General features: G+C 45.4%; 1 protein-coding gene across 9 annotated transcripts in view; it reads right to left on the bottom strand.

Moving 5' to 3' along the window:
- The window catches only part of LOC132382584 (A-kinase anchor protein 13-like), a 548542-nt gene that overhangs the window by 37083 nt on the left and 493868 nt on the right, over positions 1-17591 (bottom strand). For all 9 annotated transcript variants that reach the window (XM_059952931.1, XM_059952933.1, XM_059952936.1 and 6 more), the window contains 6 exons: positions 15619-15744; positions 15397-15514; positions 13853-14101; positions 13370-13446; positions 2790-2971; positions 373-455 (listed from right to left, as the gene is read on the bottom strand). In XM_059952931.1, coding sequence (XP_059808914.1) covers positions 373-455; positions 2790-2971; positions 13370-13446; positions 13853-14101; positions 15397-15514; positions 15619-15744 — 835 coding nt within the window. The remainder of the gene's footprint in view (positions 1-372; positions 456-2789; positions 2972-13369; positions 13447-13852; positions 14102-15396; positions 15515-15618; positions 15745-17591) is intronic.

Raw genomic sequence — 17591 nt, 5'->3', positions numbered from 1 at the left:
ACTTTGCCTCCGTGTGCAAGGAATTAAAAAATATACTGGAAGTAAAAACTGAAACTTCTTCCCCACCAGAAGGTGATGGGGGAAAAATTTATCTCAATTAACAACCGATATACAGGAAGCAGTTGTTTTCTGTAATTGTGGAATAGGTCATCCAATAGCTTCTAAAAGAAAAACATACACTCATCGTGTTTTTTATAATATATCCTACTCTGCACAATGCTAACATTTGTTTCTCAGGTAGTTCAAACATTAACAGGTTCTTACATTGGTTTTCAAATGCACCAACTCAAGCCAAGACCACACTCCTCGGGAGTCTGAAACCTGTTATCGTATGCTTCTGTCTCTCAGCACCTAATAAACGAACAGCTGTACCTTTCAGCTCTTTAGTTCTGCTCTCCAACTGCCGTCTGTCTTCCTCTGATTCACTTGGGATCCCTTCATCTTCATCCTGCACCCTGAAGGTAGAGACGGAACAGAGGGTTCAGGTGTTAGAGGTGACCACAGCCCAGCTACATTTTGTTCAGAATCAGAATTGTTATCACTGACGTATATCGTGAAATTTGTTGTGTTGAGGCAGTAGTGCAATACATAAAATATTCTGTAAATTATAATATAAAAATACTGTATATATAAAAAAAAATAAATTAAAGAGTGCAAAAAGAGAGCAAAAATAATGAGGAATTCATTGCCCTTTCAGGAATCTGATAATGGAGGGTAAGAAGCTGTGCCTAAAAAGTTGAATGTACATCTTAAGACTGTCAGGCACAGGAACAGAATTAAGCCATTCAGCTCACTGAGCCTGCTCTCTCATTCCATCATGGCTGATTCACTATCACTCAACCCCATTCTCCTGCCTTCTCTCCGTAACCTTTGACACCCTCATTAATCAAAAACCCATCGACCTCCAGTTTAAATATAGGCAATGACTTGGGTTCCATAGCTGTCTGCAGCAGTGAAGTTCACAGATTCACCACACACACTGGCTAAAGAAATTCTTTCTCGCCTCTATTCTAAAGGGACGTCCTTGCATTCGCAGGCTGTTTCCTATAGGAAACATCATCTCCACATCCACTCTATCAATGCTTAACAGGTTTCAATGAGACACCCCCCTCATACTCCCACACTCCAGTGAGTACAGGCTTCTGTACATCCTCTCTGATGGTAGCAATGAGAAGAGAACATGTCCTGGGTAGTGGGGACAGGGGTCCTTAATGATGGATGTTACCTTTTTGGGCATCACCTTTTGAGGATATCCTCAATGGTGGGGAGGGACATACCCATGGTGGGTGCAGTTTATAACTCCCTGCAGCATTTCCTGATGCTGTGCTGTGGCCCCTCCATACCAGATGGTGATGAGTACTCTCTATGATACATCGGCAAGAATTCGCCAGAGCCTTCGTTGACATACCAAATCTCCTCAAACCCTTAATGAAATACAGCTGCTGCCATACCCTCTGAAGTGGCATCAAAGTGTTTGGCCAAGGACAGATCTTCTGAAATCTTGACACTCAAGGGAGGTGGAGGCTTGGAGAAGAAGTGAAAATTGAATGGGGCAATGCCCCTTTTTTAATATGTGGTATACAGTGTGGTCTCGAAGAAGGGTCTCGGTCTAAAAGTCGACTGTTTACTCTTTTCCATAGATGCTGCCTGACCTGCTGAGTTCCTCCAGCATTTTGTGTGTGTTACCCTGCACTTTCTCTGTAACCTGTTACACATTATTCATTGATTTAGAGATATATTCTGGAACAGGCCCTTCTGCTCAACAATGCCTCCCAATTACATCTTTGTAGCCAATTAACCTGCTAACCTATACACCTTTGGAATGAGGAAGGAAACCAGAGCACCCGGAGGAAACCCATGCAGTCGTGGGTAGAACATACAAACAGACAGTGGCTGAATTGATCCAGGTTGCTAGCAGTGTAACAGTGTCACGCTAACCGTTATGCTAGTACGTCGGGCAGAAGATACAAAAGTATGAAAATACATACCATCAGGCTCAAAGACAGCTGTAGTAAGACTATTAAATAGTTTCTTAGTACAATAAGCAGGTGGCGGGGTAGAGATATGTCTCTTCCAAAGGAGGTGTAAGGTGCTCCTTCCCTCTGCTAGACTGCAGGTCACCCTTGGGCAAGGTGTAGCACCTGCTTAGCCCCCCGATCAGGGTCACGTGAAGCCACGGGAGCAGGTCGTATGAGCAGGTGATGCATATCACAAGCCCGCTGACGTCAGGCAGACAATCTCTGAAGAGTATTGATAACGGCCTCACTATTTTTGCTCTCTTTTTGCACTCTTTTTTATATATATACACACAGTATTTTTATATTATAATTTACAGAATATTTTATGTATTGCACTACTGCCTCAACGCAACAAATTTCACAATATACGTCAGTGATAACAAACCTGTCTCGTAAAGACACTGCCCAGAAGGCGGCAATGGCAAACTTTCTGTGGAAAAAATTGCCGAGAACTATCAAGAGTCTTGGAAAGACCATGACCGCCCACGTTGTAGACACGGCACATGACAGATGAATGAGTACGTGAAGACACTTGAACCCACAATCTACCCCGTTACAATCTTTCACCCTATCGTTTATCTGCACTTTCCCTGCAGCTGTTACACTTTATTCTGCTTTGACATAGCCTCTTCTTGTTCTATCTTGTACACTGGATAATGATCTAATCTGTACGAACAGTCTGCAAGCCAAGCTCATCACTCTATCTCAGAACATGTGACAGGAATAAACCAATACCAGCTCCACCTCAGACTCCCTGCACCAGGCACTTACATGGTGTCTGTGGTTTGCTGAATGAGCTGTATCCAGTTGGTCCTCTCTTCTTTGGAGCTCGCTCGTACCTCGTACATCTCCGGCTCCTGTGCCGCGGCACTAATGAGAAATAACCCCTTCTCCTCGTGTGCGACCTCACGGACAATGAGCTTTTGCAGTGGTATCACAGTCGACTTCTGGTCCTAGAGCACATGCGAGAAAAGGACAGACGTTAATGGGTGCAATGATGAATCGAGAGGGGGAGGAAGAGATAGGTAGATGCATCTAGTTGTGATGCTGTATCACACCTCTAACGACCCAGATGCAGTCCCAACCTCTGGTGCTCTCTGTGTGGAACTTGCTCATTCTCCGTGAGACCCCATGGATTCCCCACTGCCCCCATCTCAAACTGGTACGGTTTGGTAAGTTGCTCCTCTGGTGTGGCAGAATCTGGGGGCAGGGAGAGTAAAATGGGAGCAGGATGGTCTGCGGAGGGATTGGTGAGCCTCAGGGCCCTTTTCTGAGCTGTAAAACTATTAAAAAGAGGATGGAAGAGGGGGAGATCAAGGGGCTACTGGAGAACCAGTATGGGGGTGGGGGCTGGTTGTTGGTCAGGCCGAGGGGAGGTGGGGGTGTGGAAAGGAGGGAGAAGAGGAAGGAGGAGGGATGAGAGGGAGGGGAAGGAAGCAGAAGAGGAGTAGGGCAGGAGGGAGGGAGGATGGGGACGAAGGAAGGGTGGGGGAGGGGGAGGCGGGGAAGTGGGGAGGGAAGAGAGGATGGGGGAAGGTGGTGGGGGGAAGGAGGCAATAGAGAGGAGGGAGGAAAATCCTGACTGGTTTGGAGCCCGGGATTGCAAGCGGCTGCAGAGAATTGTAAGCTCAGTCAGCTCCGGCACGGGCACGGCCCTCTCTGCCATCTTGAAGAGGTGGGGCCCCACGGAGGCAGCATCCATCATTAAGAATTCCTCACCATCCAGAACATGCCCACTTCCCTTTTTTTACCAACATGGTGGAGATACGGAAGACTGAAGAACCACACTCAGTACTTTAGGAACAGCTTCTTCATCTCTGCCATCAGGTTTACGAGCGGTCCATGAACCCTAGCTCACTATTCTAACTTCTGTTGCACTAATTTTTAAAAAAAAATTACAGTAATTTTATGTCTTGCACTGTTCTGCTGCCACAAAATAACAAATTCCACATCATAATAATCAGTGATAATAAATCTGATTCAGAAATCTTTGATTCTGAAAACTCTGGGAGGGGGAGGATGGGAAGGAATGGGTGATGAGGGTAGATTTGGAGGGGGAGGGAAGAAAGTGGACGGATTGGAGGGTAACTATCTCATATTGAATACAATGGGAAAGGTCAGAGGGGTAACAGAACTGGGAGGGGAGGGGGGTGTTTTCTGATGACCACGTCTTTGAGAGCAGATGAGTCTGGCAGTTCCAAGATTCAAAGTGTCTACACAGAACCCAGTTCAGATTCGTCCTCCTGCAGGGAGCCACGAAACAAAGAAAGACCATGGAAACCCATTCAAAGAAAACATCACACTTCCAACGTGCGAAACAAGAACACATTGCGGAAACGTCAAAAAGCTAGTGAACAACACACAGAATATCAAGCCAGGAGTCCAGGGGTGCTCAGTTCCATGCTGCACTGCTAGCTAACTATAGGCCGCAGAACCACTCTTTCTCGAAGTGCCTTAGTCCACGTTGAGCACTCCGAAGAAACCACTCAAAAACATCAAAAAAAAAGAGCAACCGGAATCCAGTAACACATGCAACATGAGCCTCAAAGTCCCCCAAAATGAGCCCACAGCCAGAAGCGTTGCTGATCAATCTTTGCCACGTGGAACCCAAGACTCCTGCATTATCCTCCGGCAGTAGCTAGTGAGACGGAGAGCAACGCTGGTCAAATGCAGGCAGACAGTGTTGAACACCCTCCTGTCCTCCGCTCTCATCTTTGTCAACTTCAAGCCTGCTTGATGCCTCAACCGGAGGGAAGCAATGGAGTTGATTATAAACTCACTCCCTGTCTACAGTCTTCCAGGCCTCCAGGTCGCATACTCTGCTCCCAGCCTCAGAGAACTCAGTCAGGGACAGCAAAGTGCCAGATTGCTAAATTAACCCACAAAACCCTATCAAAATGTAACTCACAGGTTTCAATCGTAACAGAATATTTGAAAGAGGAAGTAGTTTTGTGAAATGTCTGCAGGCCACATTGTTTGCTGCGCCATCTTGAATACTGCAATGTATAGGAGTGCATTACATGCTGAAAGAAAACGGAGGTTGAGTCACAAATACTCTCCTGGGCAGGAGGGATAATATCCAGTCTAGTCAGAATTCCTCCCAGGATGCAGGTTACATGGAGCTGATCGTCAGGTGCAGGGAAGTCAACCTGTCTGGCAGGAGTGCCAGTGCAGGAAGAGCTTTGGTGGGTGGGACACGGCACTCTGACGAACTTCTCTTTCCGCAGCCCATCCTGTCCTGAGGTGACCACAGTCGCCACTTCCTCATGCGCTCTTCAAGAACAAAACGAGGTCATTTTAAGGGATGCCCAGGGGAAGTGGATCACTTGGGAAAAGACGTAGTGGAGTAGCAGTTAGTGCATCGCCTTATAGTGCCTGCTGTAAGAAACAGCGAAATCTACAGCACATTACAGGCCCTTCGGCCCACAATGTTGTGCCAGCCATGTAACCTAGTCTAGAAGCTGCCTACCCTACTGTATAGCCCTCTATTTTTCTAAGCTCCATGCACCTATCTAACAGTCTCTTAAAAGACCCTACTGTATTCACCTTCACCGGCTAGCAGCGCATTCCACACACCTACCCCTCTCTGTAAGATTGGGGCTCAGATCCTGACGCTGTCTCTAATTACTTTCTCCCCTTGACCACGGGCCTTCCTCTGGGTTCTCCGTTTCCTTCCACACTCCAAAGGGTTAGACAATAGATGCAGAAGTAGACCATTCGGCCCTTCGAGCGAGTGAGCTGCGTGCATGCTACGACGGAGGTGTTGCGACGCCCGCAGGCTGCCCCCAGCACACTCCTCGCTGGTTTGACATGATGTAAAATGACACATTTTACCGTGTATCGTAATGTACATGTGACAAATAAAGCTAATCTGGGCAGTGAGGAATCCTGCATTACCTGACATCGCAATTACAAATGGCTGTCGCAATCATTATGGAGGCAGCATTGCCAGCAACTCACAAGGATGTTGCCCAGACACAGACAGTCCAAAAGTCTGTAACAGGAGAGTTTTCAGGGTGACATATTTACCACGTGCGGGTGGGTCTTCTAGTAGACTCGCCATTCTGGCTGCTGTGACACAGTAAGATTTGATACCGTCCGTGGTCTGAGAGGTAATGTTGCAGCTTATATGTCCAGACCCCACTTGGAGTAGTACTGTGCTCAGTTCTGGTCGCCTCACTACAGCAAGGATGTGGAAGCCATAGAAAGGGTGCAGAGGAGATTAACAAGGATGGTGCCTGGATTGGGGAGCATGCCTTATGAGAATAGGTTGAGTGAACTTGGCCTTTTCTCCTTGGAGCGGCAGAGGATGAGAGATGACCTGATAGAGGTGTATAGATGATGAGAGGCATTGACAGTGTGGATAGTCAGAGGCTTTTTCCCAGGGCAGAAATGGTTTCCACAAGAGGACACAGGTTTAAGGTGCTGGGGAGTGGGCAGAGAGGAGATGTCAGAGGTAAGTTTTTTTTTACACAGAGAGTGGTGAGTGCGTGGAATGGGCTGCTGGCAATGGTAGTGGAGGCAGATATGATAGGGTCTTTTAGGAGACTTTTAGATGAGTACATGGAGCTCAGTAAAATAGAGGGCTATAGGTAAGCCTAGTAGTTTCTAAGGTAGGGACATGTTCGGCACAACTTTGTGGGCCGAAGGGCCTGTATTGGGCTGTAGGTTTTCTATGATTCTCACATCACAAACTGGGCTTCTGCGGGTGCAAACCACGCAGTGGTGTGCTGCTCCCAAAAACTCCAGCAGTCTCAAAGCGATTGGTTGGTCGCCGTGTCATGTCATCGAGTAAATCTGGAATTGTCCAAGAGCGTCCGATATTGTGAATAAAACATGCGAGAGTCGTTTTATGTGCAGCCCTTTACTTCCATCGTGAACAATCCAGAAACAGTTGCCTTGCACCGACATCATTACATCAGACACGGTCTCAAAGTGAACACAACAACTACCAGTCTCGTCGCCAGTACAATCTTTAATGCGGTGGCGCGTTGAGGCAATGGCATCAACACGGGTGATGCCAGCAGGCTCGATAACTGGATTAGAAAGGCTGGCTCTGTTATAGGTGTCAAACTGGACACACTGGAGGCTGTGGTAGAACAAAGGACCCTCTGGAAAATCCTGGCAATTCTGGACAATGTTGTTCACCCTCTGCATAACCCCTTGGCTGAACAGAGGATCACTTTCAGTAATAGACTGAAACTGCGCTGCTCCAAAGAGTGCTATATGAGGGCATTCTTACCCTCAGCCATTAGGCTCTATGAGTCGACCTATAGCTGGGGAAGTTGATGACTCCCCCCTCCTGTTAGATCATTTGAGATAACTTATGTTTTATTCTTTTTACTTCTCTTCTAATACATATATTTGTGCACTTGTAATGCTACTGTGTCACTGTAATTTCCTTTGGGATACAGTAATCTATCTAGCTAACTCAATGACGGTGTTGGTGAATTATGTAGAACAGTTTCTATTATGAACACTATGTGTCATCTGTCACCCATTACATTACTCTATAGGCCCAGAGTCTGCTCCCTCATTCTGTCTTGGCTGACTTACTATCTCTTCTCAACTCCATTTTCCTGCGTTCTGAATAATCAGGAACCTATCAACCTCCGCTTTAAATATACCCATCGTTTGGCTCTGCAGCTGTCTGTGGCAATGAATTCTGCAGATTCACAATCCTATCTTGGCCTTTCAACATTCGATAGGTTTCAATCAGATCTCCCACCATTCTTCTAAACGCCTCATAAATTAACCCCTCGATTCCCAGGATCATTCTTGTCAACCGGCTGTAAAGCATTGCACGAACCGCGATGCTACTGTGCCTTTGCCCACCTCCTGAGGTACAGGGCCAGCTGGCATTGGGCCTACTCCCTCAATCCCAGCGTTATTCCTTACTCACTCGGCAGTGTTGTCTTCAATCTCCTAGGCCGCAAATCCAAACCAATTTCAGCTTTGAAATTACACCTTAAATTGGGCTACAGTGTGGTAATAACAGACACAACTCCATCCCCCGTCAATGGGGCTGAATAATCCACAGCATTTCCAGAAAAGAGAGAACTAGATAAACATTTTCTGCTTGGTTTACAATGCTGCACTTAGCAACATATAGGAAGTGCTTGCAGATGCAACAATTTACACACTGCTTGCTTGACAGGAATTCCAACAGGCGGCCACTCCAGCACTGACCTATGCCTTTCTCCCGCACGCAGTACAACGGTCTTGGTTGCTGCAAGAACTTCAAGGGTGTGGGGCAAGTTTGCTTGTCTCCAGCACAGCGACGGGATTTGTGCTTTGTGACCTTGTCTCCACTGTACCATGGCCCAGGGAGCTCGAGCAGCCACGTTTCAGCAGAGAGGTGAGATGTCAAATGTCAGTGGGTGAGAGTGAAGTGTGACACTGAAGAAGACTTCAAATGAAAAGAACAAAACGCTCATTACGGGCATCCCTGCCTCCCCCTACCTTCCTAAAGAGTCCGTATTATTCTTACACCTTGTTATTCCTCTTGTTTTGCACTATATTTGCAAGTTTCGGCCACCTTTAGGCCTTTGCTGCTGCAAAACAACATGTTTCACCTCATAAAAGTCAGCGACATTGTTCTGTGACTGTTGTTGTTCCTCTCCGTGCCTTGTGGTGCATTGGGCAGTAACCTTGCCACTTCATTAGCAAGTGTCTGTTTTTTTAATGAGGCCGAGTTGCTGGCTCGATGCTCAGCCTGAGCGCGGATGGAAAGCAGGGAGCTGGCCGGATTCGAACCCAGGACCAGCTGCCCCGAAGTCCAGTGCCCATGCCACTACACCAAAGGCTGGCTATTTTGTGACTTGTATTGTGCTGTATTGTAACTGCACTGCACGTGCTGTGTGTGACTAAATGCACTGTGTTTTGCACCTTGGTCCCAGAGGAACGTTGTTTCATTTAGGTGTCTACATGTGCATGGTTGAATGACAGCTAAACTTGAACCTGATAATAAATCTGATCCTCTTCACAGGAGACAGCGTACAAATTGCCCAACACATTTCTATCAAAGATTCAGAGTACATTTATTATCAAAGTACATATGCCATACACAACGCTGACATTCCCGCAGACAACCACGAAACAAAGAAAACCACGGGACCCATTCAAAGAACAACATTAAGCCAACCCTGTGCAAAAAAACCCAAATGAAAAACACAGAATATAAAATGCAAAATCGAAAGAGTCCAGGCATATTCAGTACTCGTCTCTAATCAGATCGTCTGCCGATACTGACTGAGGGTTAAACTTTGGCTAGAGAATGTTGCTGAACTCCCTGGCTCTACCTGTAAATAATACCAGGAATTCCCCCACACCCCCTTCCCCATCAGGAGCGGAACGAAGGGATTTGGTTTCACATCTCATCTAACAAAGCATCAGGCCATCTCCAGGATATGAATGCCTGTGAGTAGGCCTTTCGTTATTTATATTACATATTTAAATATACAGTGTGCTAACAGGCCCTTCTGATCCAACGAGCCTAACCTACTCAAATATATCCTGTGACCAATTAACTTACTAACCTGTATGTCTTTGGAAAGTGTGTACGTATTTCAATACGAAGGAATACGTGACACATGAACGAGCTCCCACAATATTATTAAATTCATGAGCCTGGCCTATAGAGTCATAGAAAAGTACAGCACAGAAGCAGACTCTTTGGCCAATCCAATAGACAATAGGTGCAGGAGTAGGCCATTCTGCCCTTCAAGCCAGCACCACCATTCAATGTGATCATGGCTGATCATCCACAATCAGTACCCTGTTCCTGTCTTCTCCCCATATCCCTTGACTCCGCTATCTTTAAGAGCTCTATCTAACTCTTTCTTGAAAGCATCCAGAGAATTGGCCTCCACTGCTTTCTGAGGCAGAGCATTCCCTAGATCCACAACTCTCTGGGTGAAAAAGGTTTTCCTGAACTCCTTTCTAAATGGCCTACCCCTTATTCCACTCTGTGCTGAACCTTAAACTGCCTAGTCCCATCAATCTGCACCAGAACCATAGCCCTTCATGCCCCTCCCATCTATGTACCTATCTAAACTTCTTTTAAACGTTGAAATCGAGCTTACATGCACCACTGGTTCAACATTTCACCTTTCACCCTTAACCCATGACCTCTAGTCGAATGAATACTGTGCATATTCCTACAAATTCATTCTCTCTCTCTCTCTCTCTCACTCTCTCTCTCTCTCTCTGATTTTCCTTTTTTTAAACACATGCATTTCTAGTTTGCTCGGCTCAGCAAGCCCAGTATGATAGCAGCTGCACAGGCCTTCCTGTTACATTACTACACAGGCGGAGAGGTGACCTCCGTTTAACCCCTCATTCAAATCAGCCTTGATCTGATTGCTAGAAGAGTCTGAGGAGATTAATTAGCTTCCTACTTCTCTCTTGAACAACATTTGCAAAAAAATAATTCTATTAGGAACAGCTCTTTTAAAGAAAAACACCCTGCTTCCACCCAAAACACACGTCCACCCTGTCTGACCTCTCCCCAACTCACAGACACACTCTCATCTTGCACTGGTCTCCTTGCATCTTCTGTTGCTGCTGTTTCACATATTTATGCGACTGCTGGTTTTTATAATAGTGTCAGGAACATTATACTGTCTCACAGAAACATGCACCTCACGCTTTCTGACAACCTTCAGGCCATGCCCCTCAGGGACTTGTGCTGATAATATTTTGTGACTTTACGGTCCTGCACATAAATTCGAACACTTAATCTTTTAAAAAAATGTGAGCGCAGTATTTCAGAATTAAACCCGGTAAACTAAGCTGGTTACAGCTCTTCCTTCTTACAGCTAAAGTGCAGACATTATACGTATTTTGTACCTGCTGGCTGTAATGTCAGAAATTACTCAAGGTCATGGTTCTTTTTGCTGAGTCAGAGAACATTGATAAGCCTCAGCTGCCATTCCAAAAATTAAAAACACAAACTGAGCATTTAATGCAACACTTAAGGGAGTCCTTCACAGGCAGATGCCATCTATAAATGCTGATGACACAACTATTGACAGCAGCAACTCAGATGATGACGAGGAGGCACCAGATAGGAGTGAGACAGATTGGCTGGTTGAGTGGTGTCGCAACAACGACCTTGAACTCAACATCTGTAAGACCAAGGAACTGAATGTGGAATTCAGGAAGGGGATTTAGTATGTCATCAAAGAATCTAACAAATCTCTACAGATGTAGTGTGGAGAACATTCTGACTGGTTACATCAGCATTTGCTAAGGAGGAGCCATCGCACGAGATCGGAAAAGGCAGGGTTGTAAACTCAATGACCTTAGACGCTAGTGGCCCTAGCAATGAGCATTGCGGGCCTCAAAAAGGTGGTATCAATCATTAAGGACCCCGTCACCGAGGACATGATTACTTCTCATTACTACCTTCAAGGAGGAAGTACAGAAGCCTGAAGCTACACACTCAACATATCAGGAACAGTTTCTTCCCCTCTGCCCTCAGGTTTATGAACTGTCCATGAACCCATGGACACTACCTCACCCTTTTTGTTCTCTATTTGCACTAGTTATATTGATCTTTTCTACATATATTTCTTACTGCACCATATAATATATTCAATGTACTGCTGCTGCAAAACAACAGATTTCACAAAGTGTGTCAGTGACATTAGACCTGACTCTGAGTCTGCTCCCTAGTAGCTCATGCACAAGATGTCGGATTTGGAACACTGTGCTCCATTTTGGTCACCCTTCTTCAGAAATGATGCCATTAAGCTGGAGAGAGTGCAGAACAAATTTAAGACGATGTTACCAGGACTTGAGGGATGGAAGGAGGTTGAGCAACTTGGGACATTTTTCATGGGGATGCAGGAGACCGGGGGATGTTCTGATAGAGATGTATAAGATCGCGAAGGGTGCAGATGGGGTCAATGGGCACAGTGATTCCCCAGGGTTGGGGTATCAAGAACTAGAGGGCAGAGGTTATGGTGAGAGGAGAGAAATTTAATAGGACAATGGGGTGTACTATTTTTCAGCCTAAGGGTGGTTAGTTTATGGAATGAGCTGCCTGAGGAAATGGTTTAGGTAGAAACAGTAATAACTTTTAAAAGATACTTGGACAGGTTTATGAATGGTGAAGGTTTAGAGGGGTATGGGTCAAACTCAGACATATGGAACTAGCTTTTAAGAGAATCTACTAGTCCTCCAGGCTCGAGGGTTCAGCTCAAGGCTAACGACCCCGACCGTAAAACAAGACTGCTACGGAAACAGGAATGATGAATCCATCTACAGCTGAGTGGCCAAAAACAGACAGAAATGAAGGACCTCCATTGCTGCCCTAATGTCTTATCCGGTTTGGACCAGTTGGGCTGAAAGGCCTGTTTTCGCACTGTATGACTCTCATTGTGACAGCTCCAGAAGCATTGTTTTGAAGCAGGGCAGTGAAGTGATCATGGCCTCCTGGGCTACTAATTATCTCTCAATTATCCTTATAAAACCAGATTGGGTAGTTATCATCAGCTTGCTTGTGGCAGTTGACAGGGCGCAAACTGGTTGCGATTCTTGTGACCTACTGACAGTCCCGTTGAACGGTCTCGGCCTAAGACATTGAGTGCTCATTCCTTTCCATAGATTCTGCCTGACCTGCTGAGTTCCTCCAGCATTTTGTGTGTGTTGCTCTGGATTTCCAGCAGAACCCCTTCTGTCTATAACACTGACTGCGTTTCAGAAGTACAGTCCTTTGCAAAAGTTTTAGGCAAATATACATAGTTATGGTGCCTAAGACTTGTGGACAGTACTGTAGCAATTTTATGTACTGTACTGCTGTCGTAAAAACATCATGACATATGTGAGTGACGATAAACATGATTTTGATATGAGTCTCTATTGCGGACTGAGAGTGAGAAGAGGGCAGGGAGAGGGGTATCAAGGTTCGGAAAATGGGGGAAGGGAGTGGGAAGCACCAAAGAGACACTCCGTAATGATCAATAAATTAATTATTTAGAATCAAATGAACTTGCCTGGTTTTTCCAAGGCTGGGTGTGTCTGCATCTGCACCTACCCCCATCCCTGGCCCTCCTTCTCTGACACCTGTCCCATACCCCTCCTCGCGACGCTCCACCCTCACCATTCTCAACAAGCTCTTGTCAGATTTACAAACTCACTCACTGCTCTATATTGACAAATACAGTACTGTGCAAAAGTCTTAGGCACCCTCTAGCTATAAGAATCTGCTTAAGACCTTTGCACAGTACTGTATCTCCTTGGCTAAAAGCATTGAGATATACTGAAAGGGCTTTCGTTTGTAACCAGTAATGCTGCGGTGATGTGGAACAGAAAATGACCAAGGGAAGTTATAAATTCCAACTTACCAGTGAAGCAAAAGTATACTTCTGATCCTTCTCTTGAAGAAACACAAGCATATCGGACAGCAGCACAGCCTGGACTTCTGTACAAGAAGAAGCAGAATATTAATACTCAGGGAGATCAAACATAACCATTCTCACCAGCACAATGTAATGGCCACCTGTTCTACGAAGGTCAGGCTGAGTTCATGCCCCATCTGTATCAATGCTGCTGAGGTGGAGATGGTTGAGAGCTTTATGTCTTATGGTCTTACTGCAGAACAAATGAAAATTATGGAGAACTTCCTCCCCACCCCCACCCAGTGGAAACTACTGATGCACTTGGTAGGGTCAAGCTGATGTCACTGGGATACGATACAGGAGAGGTCGTCTTCAAACTAGAATCACAAAGTGTGCCCTTCGAACAAGAGATCTTCATTATCTATGGGCCTTAGTGCAACCTAAACAGCACCCACTGGATGTCACCAAGGAATAGAGCAGATGATGTACCCTTTAGTCTTCCCGCTGCTGCTTTCAACGTGACAGGTCCATCGTGTATCAACTTTCTTCGGATCAGGTCTTCCTTTGCAAACATCTGGCCACTCTTCAGCCTCATGATGGCTTTGGTCTCGGTTCTGCTGTGGATCTCCTGGAGTCTAGTTTTCTTCTCATACTCATTTACCTTGTGGTCCACTGCGGCAATCACCTCCTTAATCATTGCCAGTGCTTTGGTGAGGTCAGTGTAATCGTCTTCGTTTTCTGCAGAGAGTAAGTTGCACAGGGTCAGAGTGAATTATTACCACATCTTAATCAGAAATGCACAAGGACCTCCTCACCCAAAGAGGGTAGGAGGAGACTGGGACCTTCTAATTGAATGTGTAGAGGACATAGAGACACACATTAAATCCTGAAGGAACTCAACAAGTCAGGCAGCATCTATGAAGAGGATGAAAAGTTTAGGGCCAAGTCCCTTCATGAGGAATATTGAAGAGAAGGAAACAGAAGATCCCTCATCATTCTTGGCTGAGTCTTAGCCCAAAACTATATCTTCCTCTTCATAGATGCTGCCTGAATTGTGTTATAATCATATCAGGATCTCTTATGTTAATGAAAACATAAAATCTCTCTCCACTTTCTGGATGAAGTGCTAAGAAGCAGAGTTAGTTTAAACAACACCACAATATTTGGCATTGGTAAACTGTGCCAACAGCCACCTGCCAGACTGTAAGTGCTCCAATACAGGAAAACAAGTATAATCCCACTGAATGGATAAGATGTAGAGGAGATCCACCAGGATGTTTTAAAGATTAAAAATAAATTCATTATCAACGTATGCACAGAATACAACTCGAAGGTTCACCCCTCCTGCAGGCAGCCATGAAGCAAAGAAACACTATGGAAACCTTTTTAGATATGATCAAACACCTAACGCATGAAAAAAACAACAAATCTCGCAAATGGACGACACACAGATTGCCAAACGTCAAAACAGAAGTCCAGTCGTATTCAGTTTAGTTTAGTTCAGCGATTTGCCATTAGCCCACTGCGGGCAGCAGGGCAAACTATTCTTTGCTGAAGCGCCCGAGACTGCAACAATCGCCCCGATCAAACTGAAAAAGACTGGGAGTGTGTGGGTCATTTCCAAGGAGAGATGGAATGGACTCCATTTGTTTTCCCCCCAGAGTACAGGAGATTAAGGAGCGACCTCACAGACATATGCAAAATTATGAAGAGCATAGATCAGGTAGATAGGAGGAAACTATCTCGCAGCAGAGTTGTCTAAATTGAGAGGACACAGGATTAGGATGAGGGACAAGAGGTTTGAAGAGGTTCCGAGGAAGAATTTTTTTTCCACCCAGAGGGTAGTTGAAATCTGAAACACACTGCCTGAGGGGGTGAAGGAGATAGGGACTCTCTCAACATCTAGATAAGCATTTGAGGCACCAACACGTAAGGATTCGGACCAAGTGCTGGTACGTGGGATGAGTGTAGATTGGTATTTGAACGTTGCAATGGACATGAAGGCTTGAAAGTTCTGCTTCTGGACTGCTTACCTTTGGTAAGATGGATAATCCTCTGGACAATCACGGGATACTTGGTAATCCTTTGAGTAACCAGTAATATACATTCCTGGATCCCTAATCTTCGAACTATGGAACTAGTCATTTTTTTCTGGAAGGGTAAAAACAAGACATCTTAGAGCAGTGATCCAAACAGGCAGATTATAAACAGTTTACGTACAGTCTGCTGGTCACTTGACCAGAACTTGCACATACCCGGACAAATGTCTGGAATTTCTTCTCTCTTGCTAACAATTCCTTGTAAAAGTTCACTGCGTCATTGTGCTGCCCACAGAACTTTCCATAGGTCTTTTTCAATCGCTCAGCACTGGGTCCAGAGAACTGTCAAATTAAACATCAAGTTAAGGTTAGGAAGGATAACAGCTGGCCCCTTTGTGGAATTAAACTTTCAAGGACTAGAGTGCCATCTAAAGACAAACGTATTATATTAAAAATCTGACCATGCAAGAGCTTCACAGCGTTGGTTGTAACATGGGAAAAGTATAGCTAGCATTTCACCCACAAACTGTGGGGCAGGACAGTAGTGTAGTGGTTAGCGCAGTGCTTTACAGTACCAACAAACTGGGTTTAATTCTCACTGCAGTCTTAAGGAGTTTGTACGTTTTCCCCGAGACCACATGGGTTTTCTCTGGGTGCTCCAGTTTCCTCCCACAGTCCAAAGATGTACTGGTTGGTAGGTTAACTGGTCATTGTAAATTGTCCCGTGATTAGGATTAAATCGGGGGCTTGCTGGGTGGCGTGACTTGAAGGCCTGGCAGGGCTTACTCCACACTTGCATTTATTGGTCAGGACATTAAGTACGGGGTTGGAACATCGCATTACAGCTGTAGAAGTTGACAGGAGTAGGCCTCCGTTAGTCTTGTTAGACCATGGATTTGTACCTTGGAAAATTTCCAGGGCGCAAGCCTGGGCAAGGTTTTTTTTTATGGAAGACCGGCAGTTACCCAAGCTGCAAGTCACCGATGTTGTCCAAGGGAAGGGCATTAGGACCCATACAGCTTGGTACCGGTGTCGTCACAGAGGAATGTGTGGCTAAGTGCCTTGCTGAAGGACACACACGCAGCCTCAGCCAAGGCTCGAACTAGCCACCTTCAGATCACTAGGAGAATGCCTTAACCACTTGGCCATGTGCCAACACTTGGAGTAGTGCATGTAATTCTGGTTATCTAGCTGGAGGAAGGATGTTATTAAGCAGGAAAGCGGGCAAAAAAGATTAATAAGGATGTTCCCACACCTGGAGGGCTTGACTTACCTCTGACATCCCTCTATACTTTCCTCCAATTACCTTAAAAGGATGTCCTCTAGTATTATTCAATGACCCCCTCAGGAAAAGTCAATAGCTGTCCACTTTATCTATGCATTTATCAACTTCTACACTTCTATCACTCTCCTTCATTCTAAACAGGAAAGCTCTAGCTTGTTCAAGTATTCCTCATGAAATATACTCTCTAATCCATGAAGTATTCTGGTAAATCTCTGCTGCACCTTCTCTAAAGCTTCCAAATTCTTCCTATAATGAGGTGACCAGAACTGAACACCATGCTCCAAATGTGGTCTAACAAAAATTCTACAGAACTGCAACATTATCTCATGGCTCTTGAACTCAATCCCCCAATTACTGGAGGCCGACACATTAACTTGGAACTTTGAGGGATCTATGGGCTTGGACCCCAAGATCCGTGGCAGCTGCTATTTCCTTAGAAGTTTGTGAAAATTTGGCATGTCATCTAAAACCCTGACAAACTTCTATAGATGTGTGGTGAAGAGTATATTGCATTACAGCCTGGTATAGAAACAGCGATGGCCTTGAACAGAAAATCCTACAGAAAGTAGTGGAGATGCCCCAGTCCATCATGGGCATCCACACCATTGACCACATCTTTATGAAGTGTTGTCGCAGGAAAGCAGCATCCAGTATCAGGGACCCCCAAACACAGGACATGCTCTCTTCTTGTTGCTGTCATCAGGAAGGTTGTACAGGAGCCTCAGGATGCACACCACCAGGTTCAGGAATACTAATTACCCCTCAACCATCAGGATCTTGAACCAAAGGGGATAACTTCACTCAACTTCTCTTGCTCAATCATTGAAATGTTCCCAAAACCTATGGACTCACTTTCTTCACCTCATGTTCTCGATACTTATTGCTTATTTATTTATCATTATTA

Source organism: Hypanus sabinus, chromosome 28 (assembly GCF_030144855.1).
Source record: "Hypanus sabinus isolate sHypSab1 chromosome 28, sHypSab1.hap1, whole genome shotgun sequence".
NCBI classification, from domain to species: Eukaryota; Metazoa; Chordata; class Chondrichthyes; order Myliobatiformes; family Dasyatidae; genus Hypanus; species Hypanus sabinus.
This window is presented reverse-complemented; position numbering and strand designations above follow the sequence as displayed.